This window comes from Corvus kubaryi, unplaced genomic scaffold, assembly GCF_017639235.1.
Source record: "Corvus kubaryi isolate FWS band 111438036 unplaced genomic scaffold, C.kubaryi_AGA036_p1.0 37396, whole genome shotgun sequence".
Lineage (NCBI taxonomy): Eukaryota > Metazoa > Chordata > Aves > Passeriformes > Corvidae > Corvus > Corvus kubaryi.
In genome coordinates, this window is record NW_024581135.1 from 20,830,878 (window position 1) to 20,854,445 (window position 23,568).

At 38.0% G+C, this 23,568-nt stretch overlaps 1 protein-coding gene across 5 annotated transcripts in view; it reads left to right on the forward strand.

The window, feature by feature from the left end:
- The window catches only part of RAPGEF4 (Rap guanine nucleotide exchange factor 4), a 159,581-nt gene that overhangs the window by 68,953 nt on the left and 67,060 nt on the right, over positions 1 to 23,568 (forward strand). For all 5 annotated transcript variants that reach the window (XM_042040579.1, XM_042040581.1, XM_042040578.1 and 2 more), the window contains 2 exons: positions 7,210 to 7,282; positions 8,339 to 8,403. In XM_042040579.1, coding sequence (XP_041896513.1) covers positions 7,210 to 7,282; positions 8,339 to 8,403 — 138 coding nt within the window. The remainder of the gene's footprint in view (positions 1 to 7,209; positions 7,283 to 8,338; positions 8,404 to 23,568) is intronic.

Consider the following 23,568-nt stretch of genomic DNA (forward strand, 5'->3'; position numbering starts at 1 on the left):
AGACTTAACTACTGCAGAGACCTTGTGGTGGCCTTACAGAATTTTAGTACGGAGTAGTATGACTTCAGCCCACTGTCAGAGCACAGCCTGCACTAGGAGGTTTCCAGTTTTTCTCTATCACAGCAGCACACACCTAGTTTAACATCCATTTCTTCAGATGAAGTCTGTTTCACAACACTCATGCAAAGATACCTTGGTCATATGTATCAGGCCTTCCGTATTTACAAGGTGGCACTCTCAGGGTGGAACAGGAACTTGGTTTAGAGATTCTTGCTGACTTCCAGCTTACCAAGTACACACAATCCTTGTTTTTTGCTTGCTTTGCAGGCTTAGATATGTGTTCAGAAACAAGACACTTCTGTTGCCACAATTACAGAATTTACCATTCTGTCAAAACACTTTGCAAACACAAATACCTCTCTTGTATGACCTTTTGTCTCAGCTGAAGCTCTGCTCCGGAAAAAGTCAGGGATGCGCACAATATAGAAGAAATACTGTCGGAGGCAGCCTGTAGCTGCCCAGGTGAGGAACTGAACAAAGCTAGCCTCAGTTTCCTATTGCCTGTTTTGCAAACTGAGATCATCTGAAAGAGCACACCTGTGCTTATCCACTCATTGTAATAGTGTATGTGAAAATAAGAGGTATGACTGTCTGAAGGTAAAAGGAAGTATTTTGTGCCTGAGCTTCAGGAAATTGTTCTTCCTCTTGTGCATGACCCAAGAGATGATTCCGGACTTGGCTTGGTCTAAGTCCTGTTAATGTAAGTTTAAAGGTTGGCTGTAGTGGTAAGAAAAATTGTGTTTAAATAGCACACTTTTCTTAGTTGTTCTGCTCTTTGTTTTTGAGATTTATCTGCTGGCTTTGCTAATAAAGATGCAGGTTTACAACTGTTAGTGTTACAGAACAGTTTGAAGAAGAATGAGTTCTGTTCTGTCACTGCATTGTTCAGAAAATTCCAGCTAAGGTGTGATTTGCTGCTTCTCTCCTACATGTGATAATGAAAGAGGAAGGAATGAGAGCACAGCTTTCTTTTACGATCTTATATTGAGTTTGAAGCACTGTTGGTGACATCATCATTTGATTTTAAAGATACCACTGTGAAAAAGTAAATATGAAAATGTATAATGCTCTTTTTCAGCCACTTTTGACAACTCAAACTTCATGTTAAAGGCAGTTAAGTATTTTTTTCCTGTAAATGCATTATCTATTCTGTTTACACAATTGAAGTAAAAGAAAACACATAAATCAAATGGATTGTTTGTTCTTCTTTGTATGTTTTCTTTGTCCTCTTTAAAGTAAATGCAATCTTTCCCACCCCTCCTTGCCAAGTCCTGTCTCCACCCAAGTGCATTTCCTGAGTGGATTTCTCTAGGAGACAGAATTGGAGAACTGTATGATGGCATTTCTATATTTAAGTTAGATGGAGCAGAATAGGCTGTGTAATTTGCTTAATCAGTGCCCATGCTCTAATTTCCTTGGATGTGATTTTTTGCAGTGCAGTCTTATCTTTGGCTTTCTATCTGGTAGCCAAGTCTGCTATTTGGCGTGATTTCAGAGAGTTTGGTGCTATTTTCTTCTTGACAAAATATCAAGGGGATTCTGTGATAGAGCAGATTCTGCACACAGAGCTTTTCAAGCATGATAAATTGATTTAAGTGGGAATGTGACAGAAAAATATATGCCTCCAAAATAAAGAGATGGAGTAAAATCTAAAGCGCAGTTGATTAGAGCCAGGCAGAAACATTCAGAAGATGGTAAGTACGTAAGTAAATGAAAAAGATGCAGATTCATCTGTTACATAAACTGTACCTGTTCTGGGATCAGGATTCAGCAATTTTGGTACAGGCATTTCCTGTATTTATTTTATCTGAATATGACTCAATGGTGCTTCACACTTCTGCTTTTTCAGACCTTGTCTGTCACATTTTAATGACTTGATAGACTGACGTATACAAACCAGTCTGTTTCTGTTCAGTAAGTTGTGGTAAGATCTTCACATGGATTATTTTCTACTTTTCCACAAAATATGTTTTTGCTATTGCAGCATTACATTTTCCTAATATGTCTTCATACTTTCCTTCAGAAATACATCAATTCTGTTCTCTTACCTATACTTTAAGTGACAACAGATGTTTATATTCTGTTAATGACAAAGGCAAACATTTAGCAATAGGCAGGATACTTGGTGTTCTAGAGTGAAGCACCAGCTTCAAACAATGATTTCTTATCTAGTGTTAAACAGCCATGGGTTAGGTCCTTCTTGTGATATCCAGTTGTGACATTGACCTGAATTGTATGGAAATTTTCTGATTGAGCTTTTTTAGAAGCAATACACTTGGTAATTTGTAAACATTGTAGGAAGACGGTATCTGAAATCAGAATTAGGCCGAGTCTGCTATGGGTCTCAGAACATACTACTGGGCAAAAGCAAGGGTGTTCTTTGTTTTCCCCTTTGTAACAAGATTGGGATAAAAAATCCCTAACAATATGACAATTTGTCTGGGGTGGTTTTTTTTGTGAAAATGTTAAGAACATTAGGCACTTTTTGTTGGAAAACAGAAACGGATAGCAGGCAGATGACCTGAGATTTTACCCATCTAATGGCAAAAGTCTGGATTTTGAGACAGCATTCTCCATTTGATTTGATGAGTGAAAAGAGGGTCCAAAAATCTTCATGGGCTCTTTCTTTCAGGGGCTTTTGTTCTTATTGTTCTGGAGAAAAGAGCAGAAACAGTGCACCATGGGAGTGGCGTGCCCTTGTGAGTAATGCTCATGAGGGAGGTGGTTCATTGCCAACTTAGAGGAAGAGCAGAGTTGTACTGAGAGCATCAGTGATCAATTATTTGTTGTCAAAAGAAAATAGAGAAGCTGGCTCACATTGTCAAGCTACAGCATATATTCCCCAAGAGAAACCATTGTAGAAGTATTGACAGCTAGTACAGGAGTATTGCAGAACTCAGGCAATAGTCACAAAAGGAGCATCTGATGAAATTGTTACACAAGGTTTTGAAAAATACGTGTGGAAAGGTCACCTTGATGTTTGGCTTAGGACTTCTACACCTGAAATTAATTGTTTTGTGTTACTCCCAAGTTTGCAAGTAGTGCGGGCTTTGCCTTGTCACCTTCTCTGCTGCTAGTTAGTGGTAGGCAGAACAGGAGGCCTCAGAAATGGTGAAAAATGACAGTGATTGAGATTATGAGTAGGGGAGAAAGAGAAGGGAAAAGAGAGATCGTGTATTGAACCGAGCCCATTTTGAGGTCAATAAAACTTTCTCCGGTGTTACAAGACACTTAATTCCTGGTATCTGGCCACAGATTCCTAGTATCTGTAGATTCACCGTGGCGTGGGGAAGCATCAGAAGCCTAAGTCCCCAGTGCTACAAACCATCACTGCCTCGGTCCTTATTACACAGCCCTTATTGGCCAACTGCAGAGCTGCTGCCCTTGGGGGAGTATTTGGTGTGGAACCTGTGTTCAAGTCTTTATACCCAACGTGTCTTCCCTTCATCAGTCCTGAGTCTTTCCCATTAGAGTGCTAAGGTTTTGGTATACAATGAACATGGACAACAAAGGCTCATCCATATTCTTTATGTGTATCTGGCTTATTCTGGAATGTTTGTGAACAGGTATTAGCTCTTCACTACTTGCAGCAGAAGAGAAGGGACTAACCACAAAGATCAAAGACATCTTTTATATACTTTGTTTATGCTATAAGCATTTCTCAGGAATTTAGAGATAGCTTGCATCAGCATTACAGTAATTGCCTTTCTAAATACTAGCACATAAAAATATATCTAATTATGTCCACAGAGTTGAAGAAAACCTATTATAGTCATGAAAACCTATGAGTCAAACTGCAGCTAACTACAAATAAAGTCTTAATATGAGCATGCAAAGAAACACACTGAAAAACCTGACAATGAGTGGCCTTAGAAACCATTCCCCCACACCTTCCCAGTAAGGCAAGCGTGTGATTCTGTTTCTTCCTTTTCTCCTCTACCCAACTGTTCCTTGTCAGTAGTTGTCTTTGCTTTAGGCCATAGCAGTAGCTGAAAAGGTCAAAACGTGTTAATTTTCACCACTGCATGAGTATGAGGCGGTCAGCAACTGGAAAAAAAATACTGTCTTTATTACTTTTGCTGTCAGATTAGATATAGGAATTGTCTATTATTTAAGCTGTTACATGATAGAGTTTATAAATTGGTAGAAATCTGAAGGCAGAGTGAATAGGTCATTGAATGTAGCTTTAAAAACTGCTATCATGTTGGATTTACAAAACTTGAAGACTTCTGGTAATAAACAAGTGTATGATGATTTAATGATAATTGTTGCTATCTCTCATAAGGAAAGCCTTTCCAGGCTTTATACCACCTGTGGAATACCTTTGCAAAAGCCTTTTGTAAATATCTAGTCTGTTAATCTTCAGGATGGTTTTAAATGCCACCTATGAGTATAATTTAACTTACTGAATTTTATTTTCATTTACAGACATTACGGTAACAAGATAGGTCTCATTATCTGAGCTTTCAGAGATCTCATGCCTGGGACTTCATTATTCCATGTGATACTGGCAAATCTTTATGCAATTACTTAGGTCTGTCTTCACATGCTTAGGTTTCCCAGCAAACAGTGTTTCCCTGACTCCTTGAAATAAGTTTCCCTTGACATTTAATTTGGCTGATGAGGTGACACAAGTTTAGGCATAAATTATACCTTTTATGTCAGCCCACACCCACTGAGATATCCTCATGAGAGACCATGTGTAGGCAGTTGTATCAGCCCTCCCTTCAGATACCCAGATATAGAAGGAAGTTTCATTTATACAGAGGTGCCCCGGAGGAGTATGAATAACTGAGATTTCTGAGGGCATGCCTTGAATTAATTCCTCTTCTGGTAATGCTGTTTGAACTCCTTCACAGGCAACACTGCTCGCAGGGTTGGCTGTATCAGACTCCTAAGTGCACTTATCCCAGGGCAGAGTGGGACCTTCATGCAGAACGTGACAGAGCTGACATCTTTGGGAGTGGTACCGAAATCCTGTGTTATCTATCAGGAGTCTCTGCTTTTGTTCCTGGTGAACTTTGGTGTCCTGAGCATGAGGTGTGCCTGAATGGGATTAGATGCCTCCTGTTAAGTTGTATATCTAATTCTGGCTTACTCTGCCTGTAGGTTTTTTCTGAAGCTGTGCCCTCATATCTTTTGGAAATTGTATGCTGTGTTCTATGTTTTGCCTCATGAGAATAGTAATCAGGAAAAATACTAGAGAATTAACCAGAAAAAAAAGGCCATGCAGTATATGATGGCTGTGGACACGGTATAGGGAATAAAAGATAAAATTACTCTCTTCCCACAATTGAAGTTCCTTATAAAAGTGGCTTAAATGTGGGCTAGTATTTCTGGGAAAATGCTATTTTGGGAAAAACAAAATGAAGAAATTAATATCAGCTGAACGATGATGAAGAAGAAGAGAAAAACATCTATACAATTTGGTTTTATCTTGTTCCAAATGAAACATTGCAATTTTCCATCTAAAAATCACATTTCAAGACCAAACTCAGTAGAAGGTAGAACAAAGCATTTATCTACTGTTTGAATAAAATGTTATTTCAACCCCTTGGGACACACTTTCATTTTTTTTTTTCATTTGGCCAACCAAAATGACTTTTTCCCTCAGTTTATATGTGTGATTTACTAATTGAACTGAGAAAATAATTCTTTCTTATGTTCTTCCTCTGGTTGAGTTCCAGGCATGGGACTGGATGCAGAATATAGGAAACTGAATGGTTTGGGAAAGAAAATAGGAGAGTTTTATCCTCAAATGAAATGGCATTTGTTTTGTGTGACTGACCAGGGATATAGCATAGATTTGCTTCTACGAGTATTCAGCTGGATTATGGGTGAGATTTAAATAATATGTTACTAAGCTTTACGATGTAATAGCTTGTCTAAAAATAGGATTGGATTATTAAGATTAATGTAATCTTTGTAGCTTTTGTTATTATTTAGAGTGCAAGACATTCAGTCTTTAGTGCTAGAATTTATGATATTTTCATTTCCATTTCCAAGAAAAAGAAATGTATAAAGGATAATTCAAGCATTTTAAATTCAGCAGGCAACGTTTTAAAAGTGAGTACACCCAAACTCCATAGAGCAAAGAATAAAACTTTTAAATTAAAATTGCATTATAAAGGACATTCTCTGTCTCAATTATTATGTGTGCTTAGTTGAAACCTGCATGAATTTCAGCTGGTTGATTGTTCATGTTGAGCTCACTGCACATCTGAAGGACTGTATGACGCATTCTATTTACGCTGAACATCAGCATCCCTGTTGCACAAGCTTGTTTTCTGGCAGTTTCAAAAGGGAGTTATAATTGTTTATCCTTAACCATGACAGTAATATAGTGTGATTGGAAACAAAAATGTGTCTCTTATTCATTGAATGATTTGTATTTGATAAAAGGACAATTATTTTTCTTTGGTGTTATTTTTGTAGCTTCTGTGAATTTCCTAAGCCTTAGACAGAGCTTTGAACCTTACTGATGGTGTCATCAGCATTCACTGAAGAAAAATACTAGTTGCTGACATCAGTTACAATTATGTAGCTTATAGGGGTATAAGGGACATTATTTTTACAGTTACAAAGTTTCATCTGCTAATACAGTTTTTGTGTGAGGATATACATAATGTGAGGTGTTTGGTTTGTGTGTTTCATAGCCTTGTAGCTTCTGAAAACCAAAATTAGTGTCTTGGATTTCAGTGTTCAGAGTTTTCACAAAACATCCTGTATATTTCAAATCTGACGCCAAAACTGTTGATTTTTATGAACCCTTAGCTTGCCTCCATTCCTGTAATAAAGTAGGTTTCTAGTTTGAGTTCAGATGAGTGGTGTAATTTCAAATGAGCTTTAAAACAGTCTTTGTGGGAAATCACACGGCTAAGTAAAATATTGATTTATTAGTACCCTTAAAGTCATGCTTTGGGGAAGAGGAAAGAGGGAACTGGTTTAGCACAACTTTGGATGAAACAAAAGCAGTGTGTGCTCCAGTCAAGAACACAGACCTTGTAGAGTCAAGACGTTTGATTGCCTCATATTTCATGTGTGCATGAGAAGCACAAGGCTGGAGACACACAAATGTAAATAGTACATATTCCCTTGAATGGCTTTATACATCCGTATCTGACCGAATGTGCCATCGCTGTCTTTCAGAAATATCGACAGTATATGTCTGGACTTCTCACTCCTCCTTATGGTGTTATGGAAACTGGCTCCAACAATGACAGTAAGTATGAGAAATTAGATATCAGGTGGTGGGCAAGCAAACAAGAAAAGGAAAGAGAGGGAGAGATGGAGATTCTCTGGGTTTGGGTGTTGAACTTTAAAAATTTAATTCAGTTTGGTATTACAACTGCAGTAGTATAACTAACTGCATGTAGTAGAAAACACTTTGGAACTTGCCTAACTGCCTTCCAAACTGTATATAAGTGTTTACAGAGCTGTATAAAAATCTGCCTGTTGGCTAAAACATAGTGGATGATGTCGTGTAGCATTTTACTACTTGTGTTACATGAATTCCATGGAACATGGCCATGAGTCCTGCTAGTAAAATAAATATAACAAACTGTCTCAATTTTTTTAGTTAGGATGGGCTACACAACTGGCTGTAGAATCTAGGTTAGTGCTTGAGCTTGCAGTAAACATGCTGCTCTCTAACCTTTGTTACATAGCTAAATAATTTTGGTTACGTCTCTGCCTCATGAGAACCTGTCAAGCTGTGGGATAGTGCTGTACACATGAATCCAAGGGCAGCCTTTGGAATTCATCACTTACGTAAATCAAAACACTTCTGTTTATTTGCTAGGGATTATCTAGATGCCAAGCAGGGCAATATCTGATGGCTAGCAATTGCATCTGCAAATTTTGTCCCCTATGTTACATGTTCAGTATGTTTTCTTTGCAGGATAATGGTATAGCATAGCATAGCATTGCTAATTAGTGCAAACTCAATGTCACATTTTACTGCCATGTACTGAGAGACAGGTAATGTTAAATGAAAAAGCGTAAATAACTCCTGTATACATGCTTCAGGTATTAAGTTTTGAAAAAGTACTGTGCTTAGCAAGCTGTTTAAAATATTGACACAAATTAGCTTTTTGTCTTTTTTGTGTTTACTAAGGAAACTTCTTTCTGAATAAATGTTTTGCTCTTTAAAAATCGCAGATTAATGTGTGTGTTATCAAAGTACTGAACCCTCAGATACCCTATTCTACTGATAGGTATCTTCACTGTCACTTAAAGAATGTACAGTATGTATTTATGTTCTGTATTCTTTTTTTAGGAATGCCAGATAAAGACAGTATGTCAAGCAGTGCTCTTTGCCAAGTTTCTAAAAATTGTAATAAGGTAAATCACACACAGTTTTGCCCTTTTTTTGCTGGAGGGGGAGGTTATGAAAAATGCAAAAGTGCAGCATTGAATTGAAAGTAACTGAGTGCAAATGGTTGGTGCTCTTGAGTACAGTATACAAATTATAAGAATGCCTTAGACATTGTATCATTTAACTGAAGAAAGCAGCTGGTTCAGGATTATTACCAAGTGTACTGCTGCTGAAGTTTGTGTTACAGTCTGGTTTCCTGGCCTTTGTTGGAAGAGTGCTGAGGGTGAGGAAGAAAAGCAGCACTATGACGAGACCAGTGGATAACCAGTGGATCATAAAATTCATTATTAAATCCTATTTTAAGGCTTAACTGAGTCTGAACTGATGCATAGGCATTGTTCTGGCCCTTTGCTCAGGGTGAATTTTCTCCTATGTTCAGAGAGCAGCTTTACATCCCAGTTCTCCTTTGTAAAATAGTTCTGTGCCTTCAGCCTCACCAGATGAGGGCCCACATGAAAGAACTCATGAATATTTCTTTGCCAGTTTCAATAGTGGGATATAGTATATATATAGAATAATGGTGGGCAGGAATAGTGTCAGGCATTGCTGCAAAGATTGATAACTTCTAGAATTTCTGTATGGCATGAGTAGAAAAGTTACAGGAATAAACAGATGCTTCAATGCCTTTTTTTCTGGACACAGGAGTTTAACTGGATGCATTTGTGTGATGGCTTTAAAAGGTTAAATGTATTTTTGTTGCACAAAAAGCGTATCTTGACAGCAGCTGAAGACAAGGCATATTTTAGTGTGTTTCCTTAATGCAAAAATAACTACTTCCACCTCTCCCTGTCTGTCTGTCCTGCTTCCTCAAGGGTACTGACCTTTCTTAATTGTCACGTTCAGGTTTTATTTAATGTATACATGTTACAGTATGCAGTTCCTATTCCTAGAGTCTTATTCACTAATGCTACACTACTTCCGGACACAACCTTATCCTGTAGGATCATAAACATTTTTCCATGCACTGAGTAATTATTCTTAGATACTTAGATAGCACCTTGGATTCTGTAAGCATTTTACGTAACAGTTATGAATTATGTCTAAGTGCTTGTTTAGGTTATTGGCATTTCAGCGGCACACTTGGAGTTAAGGCAGGTCAGGGGTCTTGCTTGGCTTCTCAAGGAAAGCACCAGGTGCAGAATTCAAACTAAAGGATGTTTTTCTGTTTTCTGAGGCAAATAGAAGTAACAGGTAAAGATAAAAAGGTAGAAATATCTGTCTGCCATAGGACGTGAGATAGTAATGGGAAGTGATGCTCAGCTAAGGGTGGTAAACACTCTTAGGTACAACGTATTTTAGAAACTGAGTAAAATTTAATGATTAATACATTTGCCAGTAGCTGGGCTTTTCTAGCGCAACAGAACTCTTCCTGCACAAAATAATTTCTTGGGTAGGAGACAGAACTTGGCTAGGGCAGGCTCAAACTGTTTAGTGACTTTTACAAGAAGAGAGTCCTTTGCAAACCATATTATCTTCCTATACAAGATGTGTATAAAACAGACACCCTTCTCCCTCCCACACTGTACACATTTCTCTGGAGAGAAGCTGAGTGAGTAAATACGTGACAAGTACTTGTCACCACCTGGCGAACGTGGCAGAAGAAGCTACACAGCATAGAAATGATCCTTGAATTCTAGTTCTATGTTTTCTCCATATGGCCACAGCTGTCTTTAATTATGGTCAGTGAAAGGTAAATGCAGCAGAGATAAATGCCCAAGTATTTTGTTTACTTCTTGCAAACTTCATTCCTGCAGTTTCAAACCGTGCAACTGTTACAGTGCTTACACAAAATGTCTGTTGCCCTTCATGCCCTGCAGTCTGGTTTGAACCATCAGGGAGTTACTGGAATTCCAGGGCCAAATTCCCAGAGTTACTGCCAGCTTTTCAAAACCAAAAATCAGGATACCAGAAAACTGCACTGTATTTCTAGATTTTCCGTATTTTGCTTATTTTTAGGGTGATGCATGACTCCCAAAATGGCAGGTGTTTCAGGGAAGGGCATTCATCCAGGGAAAGGGAAATGTTAGCAGGACATCTTTAGACTACTTTAGATGGCCAGAATAATACCTGTGAGGCAGACAGCAAATACAGCTCGAAGAGACCCACAGACTACTCTGTAATGTCCAGAAAAAGACTGAGTGGGGAACCTTCTGAAATTAGGAGGAAGTTCCTTAAAATCTTTCATATGGTAAGAAGGCATTACACTCTAGGACAGAAAGAGATAACATCTTCGGTAGTTCTCATCATGAAGCATTCATTTCAAGGTATGTATGTGTTGTTTTAATTTTCCAGGGAAGTTTATGACTGTAAGTAATTTGCTTCAAATGAAATTTCATGTATTCCACTCTGGAAATATGAAATGCATGGGGTTTTTTTTTAGCGTGTGGTGAGTCTTTTACAAGTACTGTAATAGATGTTCTTCCGTAATTGCTAATTATTTGAATTTCATCTTCATAGCTTAATTTTTTTCTCCTGTCACATCTATTCGTTTTTGATGAGTAACATAGGATTTTTCTTTGAATACATGCTTTGGAATTTTCTCACCATATGGGGATGTTTGGTTTTTCTAGTTCATTAAAATCTACAAAAAAATTATTTCTATTAGGAGAAGGCAACAAAGAGATTCTTTTTACCAAATGTGAATTCATTTGCATTTCAGGTTACATTATTGCACATCATTTAATGCAATATAGGAGTTAAATTGAGCATAAAATACTGAGAGAGAGTATACTACTGTTCTCAGTTATATTTTGGGGAATGGAAACAAAGTCGATTTAATGCTGTCTTATGTAAGGGAAAATGACAGAGCGTTGGTCTTTTAAACTAGGACAGACCAATATATCTGTGCACTGGTCTCTCTCACTCTAGTTTTTGAAAATTCCCCATGGGGTAGAGTTGCATATGAGAGATGAATGTAACCCTAAAGCCAAAATTACAAAATCAATAATAATTTCAAATACATTTTTGGAAGAGATACAGTAGAGTACTTAGAACGCAGGGGAGGTCGGGTTCCAGCGTGCAGACAGAATAGGTAGTGGTCCTGGTTCCATATGTTACCAGCAGAGCTGGCAGCAGGGTTGCGTGATGCTTCCCACTACAGGACACTCTCCTTACAGTTTGGCCACTTTTTCGCTGTTTACACTGAATTCTCCATGCTGAGAGTATGCTCGTGGCTGATTTTTAGATTGAAATGGATCAAACCTGTCTGACATTGAGCTGGAGGAAAATACATAGCACATACTAAATAGCTTCTTCCAGTTATACACTAGGAATCCTGTCCTTTGGACTAGAAGCTTGACTTTTGGGGGTTGTTCATACAGTAAGGAGTGTACCATTTGCGAGCCCCTAAAAAAAACCCGCAGTGTTAAACATTGAAAAATGTCAGCTGAAACTGGCTCACCAGAGGCTTGGTGCAGTTTCACTACAAACCTGTGCACTCAGGCTGTGAGCATTTTATGTGCAGAATTCCCACACTGTCTTTGGTCCTGGGCTGCTTGGGCATTCCCGTCTCAATGTTTAACCATGTGGGATTTCTCTCAAGAGCTTCTTTTAGTTGCTAGAGGAATATTTTGACAATATAAAGCCAGACACTGACTGAAAGCCAGAGTTCTCTCTCCTGTTCTTTTACACCCTTTACTGGTACCCAGGTAGGAACAAGAAAGAGCCCATCTGCTCTGGAAATGTGAGATACAAGATAGTTTGAAAGAAGAGGTACTGGAGGAATGAGTTGTGGAGACAAAGGAATAAGAACAGAGGACAGCCCCATTGAGAGCATGAATCTCCACTCCCTTATGGACTGTGGTGCTGAATGCTATTTTCTGCAATCAGCAAATGTCTTAAACTCCTTTGCAAACTGTGGATGCCTTAAAGCATAGAAATGATACACAGGAAGAAGAGAAATTTGTGATTTGTAAGTTATTTATTCAAGTAGTAGATAGTAAAAAAATTCTAACCCTGCTAATGATCCAAGCTGAAATTTTATGTTCTTTTCCATAATGGAATCTCCATATTGCGGTTTGCTGAAAGAACCCCCACATCCTCAAGAAGCCACACAAAATTCTGCTTGAGAAGAAGGCTAAACAATTAAGTGCTCAAAAGCAGAGTGTTTCAAGAATGGGGGCTGACTGAGCAGTGTTAATGAAGTCCTCTTATCTGTGTTTGTTATGGTACAGACTTTGATTACCTGCTCAAATATATTTTTGCTGTGACACACTACATTAAAACAACGTCCTACCTCAAAAACCATGCTGCCTTTCTTTTTTACAGCTTCGCCTCAGTGACTGTTTAAAACGTATGTAAGTTTGCTCCTTCATTGAGAGCGTACATCCTGTAAGGGGAAAAGTGCTTTTCATCTCCTTGAATCTGAGGAATCCATGCTGAACACAGAAGACAAAAGCAGATTAAGTTGTGCAAATTCATACAGTAATTCTTGCTATTGGGTGAAGAATGTCTGTTCTTTTCTGAAATCTCTCATGCTGTATTTCCATTATGTTCCCTATATTGTCTTTGGGTTTTATTGTGATAAAGAGTTGCAGGAGCTCCCCCTTGTGCACGAAGTAATATTCGAAAAACACATAGATTGAGTTTGTGAACCTTACAGGTTGAAACATCGCCTTTATGTTTTTCAAGTAATGTCTGCACACTTCTAGATTGGAAGCTTATTGGAAGTGATTTATTTTAAGGTATTTTGTATGCCAAAGCTCCTATAGAATGTGCTGCAATAGTTCTGTGAAAGTCACCTTTTCATCTATCTTCTTTCCTTGCTAATTCAATGTGGTAAAATATAGATTCCTTTTCTTTACTTAATTTTCAAAAAGACATAGGTACCATGTTGATTTTTATGTATTTAAATAATTGGGTTGATTGTGAAAACATTATTTTCCTTTTTATCATCTAAATGCCGTTAATGCAATTATATTGTAAAGATCTTTCAGTGGAGAGAGCAGGGCATAATCAAGAGTTAATCCTCAAAATATTGCAATTTACCAGGCAAATGAATATTCACTTGTTTCGATTTTCAAGCACTTATGTGTAGCTCTGGACATTTGAAGGTATACTGTTTGTAAATATGACACTGCAATTCACAATGTTCAGCTTGAAAAACCCACACAAGACACCAGTAATAATCATGCTCATTCACCATGTTAGCTACTCTAGCAATAAACACAATCATTTTACTTCTAATTTCCCTATATTTCAATTTACTTTGCCCAGATGACCGAAAGGAAAGCTTATCGTTTAACATATTCAGTATATTATCAAATGTGGAATTTGATAGAGCATTAGGAGAACTCTAAGGGAAATGTTTCACATGCTCATGAAATTGTGAGCCAAAAAAAAAAAAAAAGAGGAAAGCAGGCAGTGTTCTATCAAAGTGTAATTACAAGGTGTTTGTTTGAAAGTTGTAGCATCTCCAACATACACATGAAAACTGTGTTAGAGGATAACTTATTTTCTGTATAGCTGCCCAGTGATAGATGTGCATTGATTTCTTTTCTTGCTTGGGCTCTGCACCAGGCAGTTCTCCTATACAATATTTGCATAGGGTTAAAAAATAATTCCCTTTTCTGTTTTTGAAGTGATAGTGTGAAAGCACTACATGCAAATATTTCTAATAACATCTTTGTGCAGTCCGAACTGTACCCATTATTTTTAGGGGCTGCTCTAATATTTTGGCACCAATTTCACGTATATGAAAGTAATTTGCCTAGAGGTCTGTTCAAGTTCTTCATTTTGCTCTAAGTGAAAGTGCTTAGGGTTTCATCATTATCACATTCTGTAACAATTTGGCTAGTGCAGAGGCTCTGCATATAGTCTCTGGCAATGTCACATGATGACAGCTTATGGCAGGGGAGATAACAAAGACAGGAGTGTGAGATGAGTAGGAGCCTGTGAAAAATACATTTTTCATATGTTAGTAAGGAACATAAGCATGAAAAATGTGAAGGTCTTTATATGTTGGCAGTAATGTAAACAAAATTGTTAGTAAGTCTGCTGAGTTTCATAAGTAGACTTTGCATAAACTAAATTGTTGCAGAACCACCAGGGAAGGTTGGATATCTCCAGTTTCAGCCAGGCAGATGATATACAGTGGTAGACTTCCCTCCTGAATGTCTTTGTGAATAGCAATACCTCAGAGGAAGCTTGCAGCACCCCATATTCTGTTACACAATCAGCTCCCAATAACTTGTGAAATATCTGTGATCCATTATTTCATTGTATACCCTGAATTCTGGAGGTCCTAATGACAATTTCTACTGGGAATGGTTTCTTCTGCTGTGTCTAATTGTGATTGTGCTGTGATTGAGCAGACCGATACAGAACTAGCCAGAGTAGCCCCAGTATGAGACCTGCAGATGTGGGGAGAGATTCTCATTTGATCTGGTACTATACAGGAACGAGTAGCACTGCACTTGTGGACCAAGAATCCTTGGTCCAGGTTGCTGTGTATTTACCTGTGTACGTGTCAAGATAACTTAGTTCTCTTCAGTGCATACTTGATTCATTTCAAGGATCCCTGAAGCCCTTTCATGAATTTGGATGAAAAACATATGGTCTTTCTGTCTATTTGAGGAGTTTTCGTTGTGGTGGTTTGTGGTTCTAATGATAAATAGAGCTGTGTGTGACGACAGTGGGAGTGGTAAGAGATGGATGCAAGACTTCGTGGATGCATTACACTTTTTGTAAACAAATGCAGAATTTTGCAAGCTACAGGACCTGAGGGAATATTCTGTTTTAAATTTCATCCTTGTTTTCTAAGAGCAGTAACATCAGAGTACTAAATATATGTAGGTATATTTCAGTTTTAAAATATAAACAAGTTGCCACATTTATCTCTTGAAAGAAGGTGAATAATGGGAAAAATAGTGACTAGTGTCCAGTAACACAATGCAGTTGAGTTGTCAGCACCTCAAGAGGAAGCCTCCCTTTCCTGTCACAGCTGTAAAACATTGCAGAAGCAGCTACTGCCCTTGACTCAGGAACGGAACACTGAGCTTGGAAAAGTGTCTGCATTTGTATCCTGCTTTGAGAGCTGCAGTGACTTTCTGAGTCAGTGAAACTACCTGGAAGATTCAAGTCAGGGTAGTGTGGGTTTTATTATGAGGGAGGAGTGAAAAGATGAAAAATGAGTGGTATGGGAAGGAGAGAGACTTCCTCTGTTACCAGCAGAATAATCCATATACTCAAGTCAATGCTAGAGCTAATCTATATGAGTTTTTAGTTTCATGACTTTTACATATGAATATTAATATATATGATCTTCACGTCTCTAAATGAAGAGTCCCCTTAAACTGTTATCACTGTTATTTTGATGCTCTCCACTTCTGTTGCCCTTTAATTTTTATTCTTATTTTTATTCAGACTTTATTCCAATTTGTGTGCATTCTAAAGCCTTGCAATTCGTGTTTAAGTGCTGTGATGCAAAGTAGGGATGGAGTCCTCTGCTACAAAGAGCTTTCAGTCAGAAAAAATAGAGTGACTGTCAGACAGAAAGATGCTGGTTTACTTAGAACATCATAAGGCATGAGATTCATGGTTGTTTGTGTGTTTTTAATGAGATTTCTTACAGGAGCTTATTGTGATCAGTCCTTGGTGTGATAATCCTAAGAGACACTGAAAGTGGAATGACAAGTTCAGAAATCAATAGAAAAGTGCAAAACCAAGTGATATATATTTCTTTGTTGAAATTGTAATTTGGAGGGGATCTAACTCGCACTGCTGACCTCTTTAAGTGTAGCAGTGTAATCGAGTACTAACCCATCTGACCAACCTGACAAAAGGGCTGTGGAGGTGCTTGGGGTAGCGCAGGGAAGGCAATTTGGGTAAAGAGACATTTTGCCTTTCAGACTCCTGTTGTCTAGCTGCATGAGTGTTGCTGTTGTAGTTTGCATAAATAACCTAAAGAATGGAAAAAACCTTCAGAAATTCCTAGAAAATACTAAAATTTGTAAAGTACTCAGTATTGTGAATTAGGTGTGGGACCATCTTTCCACAGGAGCATCACTCTCAGTTCCACTTTTCTGAGGACACAGCCCACTACCTTCTCTGCCAGTGCTGGCAAGGGCAGTCTGATAATATATATTGATGTTGGGGAGGATGAAACAGGAAAACCTTGGAAATATGACTGCCTGACAAAAGATTTTGGGAATATGAAAACTACAGGCAACATCGAAATGAAAGCCACTTTTGAAATACCAGGTCTTAGTTACTGAACAACTAGAAAACAATGGTATGGCCACTGAAGATAATCCCCTCTTGATGAAACAATACCCTCTGCTTGCAAACAGGTCCAAGGGCCAGAGCAGACCCTACTAGCTCAGCAGAAGGGGTCCAAAGAGTAGTTTTTAGAAGTTAAGATGTAACACTCTATGGTAATATAAGAACTCTTATAGGCTGTATGTAAATGCTATAGGATTTGTATCTTGTATTAGATTGGTTAGTGACAATTAGAATATTCAGTACAGAAGATGATTTATTGTATTGTAACCAGGACTTCAGACATTCTGATTCTGATTCTCTCTCCACTTCTCTATTCCTCTCTTCCACTTCTACTCTTACTTCCACTCTTGCTCTTACACCCTCTCTCTCTCTCTCACCTGCTTACTCTCTTGGGCCTGCTCAGAGCTGAGTCTAGCAGCTCTGAGCAGTGCCCCAATACCCACGCCCTTTACAATAAACCGACTGTGTCCCAAGACCTGCCTATAGAGATCTCCATCCGTCTCCGTCCCGACCGAACCCGCCCGTAACCTACATATTGTGGAATCATATTTGATGACTTTTGCTTCTTGACTGTGTTTTCTGTGAGATTCTGTCCCAACCCCTAAAAAACATGCACATATGCTCCATTTATCTCTTTCAGTTGAAAGGCAGAAAGAGTGGGTAATTATACTGAGAAAAAAGATAGTCCCTTTCAAGGTTCATGTCTTCAGACAAGTCAAGCGTATACAAGTAACACATTTGGCACTTATATTTGAAACAGCAAAAGGAATTTTTTTGAATCTTGTAATTATTTTCTCAAGTTTGGCAGAAAAATTAGATCAGGGATCTTAAAATCAGATTCTTTCTAGTCACTCATATAATCTCTCACAGAGCATTTTGACTGCCTGTCCTGCCATGCATGCTGGAAATTGGTATTCCACAAAGTCAGTTACAGTTCTGAGTTGGTAAGAATTAATCAGTGTGTCTGATCTGATCATTTAGCAGCATCTTTTCTTGCTTGTGTATGGATGACAAAAATTTGAGAGGTTAATAAATAGTGGGAAAAAGCTGTCCAGTGATTTTGTTCTTTTTCTTGTGTTAGCTAGTCAAGAGCAGAAGCCTGTTGTGCTGGCTGCACACAAATAGCACCACAAGCATCCAGTTTGTGGGGCTCATTGAGAGCCATTCAGAGTCAGAATTGCAGAGGCAAAAATGTCAGCTCTTTACAGCAGAGCTGAAAATGTATTTAGGACTGTTAGCACCCATGATGATTAAGGAGAAAGTGCTGTTGAGGTTTATGATTTATGACTTTCATTATTTATTCTTTTTGTGAATTTCCTTCTGAAAGAAGGCTTGGCACAAGACTGTGAACGTGTTTGATCTTTGTGTGCTTTATCATCAGTGGTGCAGCTGTCTTAAAGATAGCAGTTAGTGAGGAAATACAGATGCACGTAGCTGAGTTGAATAGTAGAGAAATTAAAAGAATACATAATTTAGGCTCCAAAAAAAAATTTTTAAAACCTCAACTTATTTCCAGTACAGGTTACTACACTGCTTTTAATTAGGATTACTCAGACACACTTGTTTTCATCTTAGGAAATGAAATTACATATAAACAATTTATATAATAACCTTGAGCTTGATGGAGAAAAAGCCAGTAGCTTACCAGGAGAATTATGATTATGTCTTTGTAAACCTCCAGTACTGCTTGGTCCATCCTCACTCTTTTTAGTAGCTGACCAAATTTATGAATCCGAGGAGCCTAAAGAAACACCTTCTCTTCTCTCATGCCATTCTTTTCTTGTAGCCTTTTGCAGAATGGCTCAGGTGGTTACTTTCCTCCCCAGCATATTTTCTGGCCCAGCCCACCTTGGAGCCTCCTGAGCAGTGACACCAGAAGCAGAGGTAGGAGAGAGTGGCTGTGCAATAGGAAGATGGTGGGAGCATTAGCTCCCAGAGCAAAGCACATTTGGGCCCAGGAAGAACCATGGCACTGTTTTAACACAAGTTCGCAGGAAATACTTTATGTACATTGAGTATTTCCAGGCAGACTGGTTTGGATTGCAGTAAGTAAATTTCTCTGGAACAGCATTTTCACACTGTGATTTGCTTAACGTGGTGCAACAGTCGTTATCCTTTACACTAGGAGCCAGTAAAGAGTCAGTTAAGCCAAATAAGATTTTGAGATTATGTTTAAAAAGGGGGTGAGTGGTTGACAGTTGTCAGGGACAGAATTTCAGCTGGACAAAACAATACTTCTAGCAATAATGCGAAAATCAATACTAACATTAAAGAAAAATGGGAAAAACGGGATAAATTACAAAATACAATAGGTGCTCTTCCATTTCACAAGGACGGGGCTGGTTCTGTGATACCCCTAAAAGCCAGACATCACAGAATTTACACAGCTTGGGCTACATACTGAGAGAGGTAAAAAGAGGTCATCTCTTTCAGAAACATACTATGGTGAATTGGGTTGTAAAGAAATGTGGTTAGCTAGGGAAAATGTCAGGTGGAATAATTTTGTCTCTCCATACCCGTCTTGGGTTAATTATTGCAGTCTTTTGTGTGTATTTGTGGAGCCAATTTTTTTTCTCAAGTTGCAATAAAGATTCATTTAGCAACAGAAGCATCTCAGAGTATGTTTAGAAGTGTCTGTCCCTTGCTAGTTAATCAGGGAGGATGAGCTAAATTCAAAACAATAAGAAAAAATGTGAACAGGTCAGGTTTAAATAGTAACAAGTTAGGCAGCAGCAAGCTCTGTAGAAAGTAAGAAGGAGAGACGAAGCAAATTCGCAAATATGAAATATTTACTATTTTCCAATTAAAATCGGATTTTGTTGTAATTGACAGGAATTAAAAGTATTACTCTTTCTCTGTTTAATTGGAGAATATCTACTGTTCTCACAGATGCACATTAACTCAATGTTTGTGTTCTATTTACTGATTATTCCCAATGCATTATGGATTTAATGTGAAAAACAGCATATCAATCTGTCTTGTTCAGATCAATAATTTGATTCCAAATGCCTTTGTATGTTTTTAATCAATACAATTACTGACGCTGTATCTAAAGAATACTGAATGCACTGATGAACTAATACAGCAGTTAAGGTTTAATTTTGTGCTAGTTAAATGTGTAAGACCACAATTGGATAGTACTATAAAAGAAAAAGAAAAGCCTTTATCCTACACAGCCTCAGAAACTTGGATGACATAAGATAGGTAGCATGGTTCAGCACATCAGCACCCTCCACTTTGACAAGCTTTTTGTAGACATCAAGAGAAATAGAAGTTTTAAGGAAGATAAGAAGGTTGTTTTGTGGATATTTGTCAAGAGCAGAATGCATGTCTTTTCCACTGACACACAAATATGTAAATTAAACAAGTGCTTGAGGGTTTTTTTATGTTTGTGACAGGAGACTTAAAACCATTGAAGTAGAGAAGTACTTGGCTGAAAGAAAATATTTGTGCTTTTTTGTAAAATGTGTTCTGATCTAGCCATCACTTTGGGATTTCTTTCCTCTGTTTATTTTCATATACTACAGAAACAACCATTTACCTTTTTAGGAAATATATTCCATATAGAAGGAAAACATCAATATAGATCATTAAAAATCTCCTGAGAAATAGGATACCAGAAAGTGTTGAACTGGATATTGTTAGATTATTCCTTCTCAGCTTCATTTTTAGTAAAAATTGTTTTCTGAAAGGATGACAGGAAGAAAGAGGAGTAAATAGGGAAGCTGGACTCTAAGGCTCATGTGCTGCACTCCTTCAATGTTTCTTCATTTCATGTGCTTTCACACAATGCATTGCCCTGAACTTGGAGGATAAGAAACATGAAATCACCAGAAGAAGCATAAAGTGGGTATAAATTAACTTCTCTTGCCCACTTGCTAAAGGCCTAACCTTGTTGCTGACCTCCCCAGGGAATTCAGGAGGTAACCTTCAATGCCTTCTAGCCCTGTCTCAGATGAATTTTCCTTTCTGTGTTAAAAAGCATTGTAAAGTTCCCAGCATGAATTTGTAGACACTAGACTTCCAGGATTCCAGTTGCAGCATTCAGCAGTGTTTTCAGTTGCTTATTCTCATCACTTGTTGCAGTTGTGAGTAGACACTGTGTCCCCATTTTACCATGGAGAGGTTGAAACACTCAGAGGTGAAATGACTAGTGGGCATCACACAATACATGAACTGCTGTCACCCAGGAGGCAGTGGTCCTCTTGCCTCACGTGGGTATTGTGATGACTACACTCAAGTCAAGAATTTTACCACTAATTTTAATAGGTTCACAATTTCACACATAATTCACGCTCCATCCAGGTTTTGGCACCCTTATGTTTGACATGAAATCACTTAATCTAAAATTTCACTGCCTCGTCCTCAGAAGGCAGTTCTGGCATCTGGATGTAACTGAAACCTAGGAGAGCCCATCCTATCCTGTTTTCTAGACTGAGTACCTTCTGTGAGGCTTGGAGGTAGGAGATGCTTACCAAAGTTAAAAAGGTATCTAGAAATAAGTGAATTAATTAAGTGAAGCTCATTAATCTTTAACATCCTATCAATTTGTCTTTTGATTAGGTGCTGTGTACCTAGAGTGTGAGAGTTGGGCCTTAAGAACTTGTAACCTTGCTGCCTAACTTTTAAAGTCTTTGCCATTATAGCTTGTTTCTAAAGAAGTAAGTAATTTCAGGTAAACATACTTTTAAAGCTGTGAATACTAAGAAACCAGTAGTTTGCATGAGAGACAAAAAAAAAAGTTTTGTTCTTTCGTAGGTTAAAGAAATGCAGGAGCAGAGAAACCCAGACAACACTGGCTTGAGATTCATTATGATAACTGTAGTCACACCTCTACCAGAATATTGGGAATGCTCGCAGCAGAGTTAGCATTTTCTGACATTTTATTCAATGCAGGCAGTGTAGTTATAGCAGCTGTTTCATTGTAGTGGGGAAGTAGAAAAATGACAGGAAAATAAGACATCATTAGCTGTGTTCTGGGGGGGTTTTGTGCACTGGTCATAGTCTGTTTCAATATTCTTTTTCCCTTTGACATTCACAGTGAAGTGTCATTTTTGGTAATGGCTGAATCATTTTGTGTTAAAAGGATGGACATTTATAGTTTGTCAAGGAAACATTGTTGAAGTGTTAATAATGTATTTCAATTTAACTTTCTAAAATAAATTTGCTACACTGAATATTTGAGAATTTAAAGGAACATATTTTCCTGTTTATGCTATTAAAAAATGTAGATTACTAAAGAAAAGCAATTTTAGAATGTATTTTAAAATACAGCATAGTCTTCACATTGTATTACATTTAAAGAATATAGATTTTAAACCAGTCATCATTACTCTGAATATTTTGATAGTAGCCCATTTGCTGACAGTATTCAAAGCATTTTACAAAGGTGGAAATTATTAGTATTCTTCTCTCCAAAAAGGGGAAAATGAAACACACAGTGATTAGGTGATTTGTGTAAGGTCATGCAGTCAGAAAAACAGAATAAAACTGAGCTGTCTTTAACCACTGGCCCTGACAATTTCTACTAGGCTATTTTGCTTTGTTTAGATAGTTTGTAGTTAGATTATGGGTTTTTAGATTACAGGTGCTATACCTCTATGAAACTCAGAAGATTTTTAAAATTTGATTATTTTCTTCCCTAATTTTGCAAACATGCTGTGACTGTGTGTTCATCTGTTCATACCTTGCCGTTCTCCCCATTTTGCTGTTTGCAGATATTTGTTAAGAGGCTAGAATGGTTGTCTTATGTGAGCATGGGTGGCTTGAAGATCCTTTGGTTGTACAATTTGAAAATGTCTAGACTGGTCCTTTTAAAACAAGTGATCTTGGGTAATTTGTCCTTTGTTAGTTGCCAAGTATTTGTTAATTGCTAAGTCCGCTACAGACATGGTATGAGGTCAGTCATTATCGGTTTTGGACTTTTCCAGTTAGGAGATGTGAGCAGGTACTTTGCTTTTTGGCTGCCAGTGCTCTCTTGTGGAGCACAGGCTGGTTCTCCCAGCTGCTGCATATGTTTGTGGGGAGAGTGAAGAGGAGAATGAATTGTTTACAGCATGATCGGAGTGATGATTGCATTTCTATTTCCATTTTTTTTGTCTTCTGAAGGGGTGTGGTAAATCTCCCTGTACGGGCCAGTCGTCTAAGAGTTGGACTTGATGATCCTCGTAGGTCCCTTCCAGCTCAGAATATTCTGTGATCAGCTCTGTGATTAAATATGATTTTCTGCTTTGGACCCAGAGCTCAGTCCTGGTATCACACCCCAAATTCTAATCTAATCTAATCAGACGTCCCTGTGGCAGGAAGTGTGTGCCAAGGTTTCTTATGAACTATGCACCCTTTGGGGTTAGAGGTCATCATGTAGACTGTTCTGTGGTGACAAGCATTGGTTAGTATATCAGTATGTTCTACATAGGGCTACTCCAAAGATCCAGTACAGATTAATATCATCACAGATCACAGAATATTCTGTGTTTGAAGAGACCTACAAGGATAATCAAGTCCAACTCCTAAATGAATGGCCCATACGGGGATTGGACCTGCAGTGTTGATGTTATTAGCACCATAATCTGACCAACTGAGCTAATCTCAGGGAAATTCCTATAACATTGACTACATTTTCCTTCAAATTTTGACAAAAATGTGTTCCAAAGGACTTTTTTATGACAAAATCTTTGTTTCTCTCATGTTCAGCAATCTGCATTAAATAAGTGTATTGTTTTCCCTGTAGTATCCTAGCAGAGGTTGGTGCAGTCTGCATAACACTCTTTCACTGCAGCTGCAAATAGGACCAATGGAGTTAACTTCAAGATACTCTATCTAAGACTGCTTTCCAGCTGATAATGCCCTCCAAAAACTGTGATACTGTATGTTCAGCTTTATCCCTGTTACATAGTTATTCTGTAGTGCTG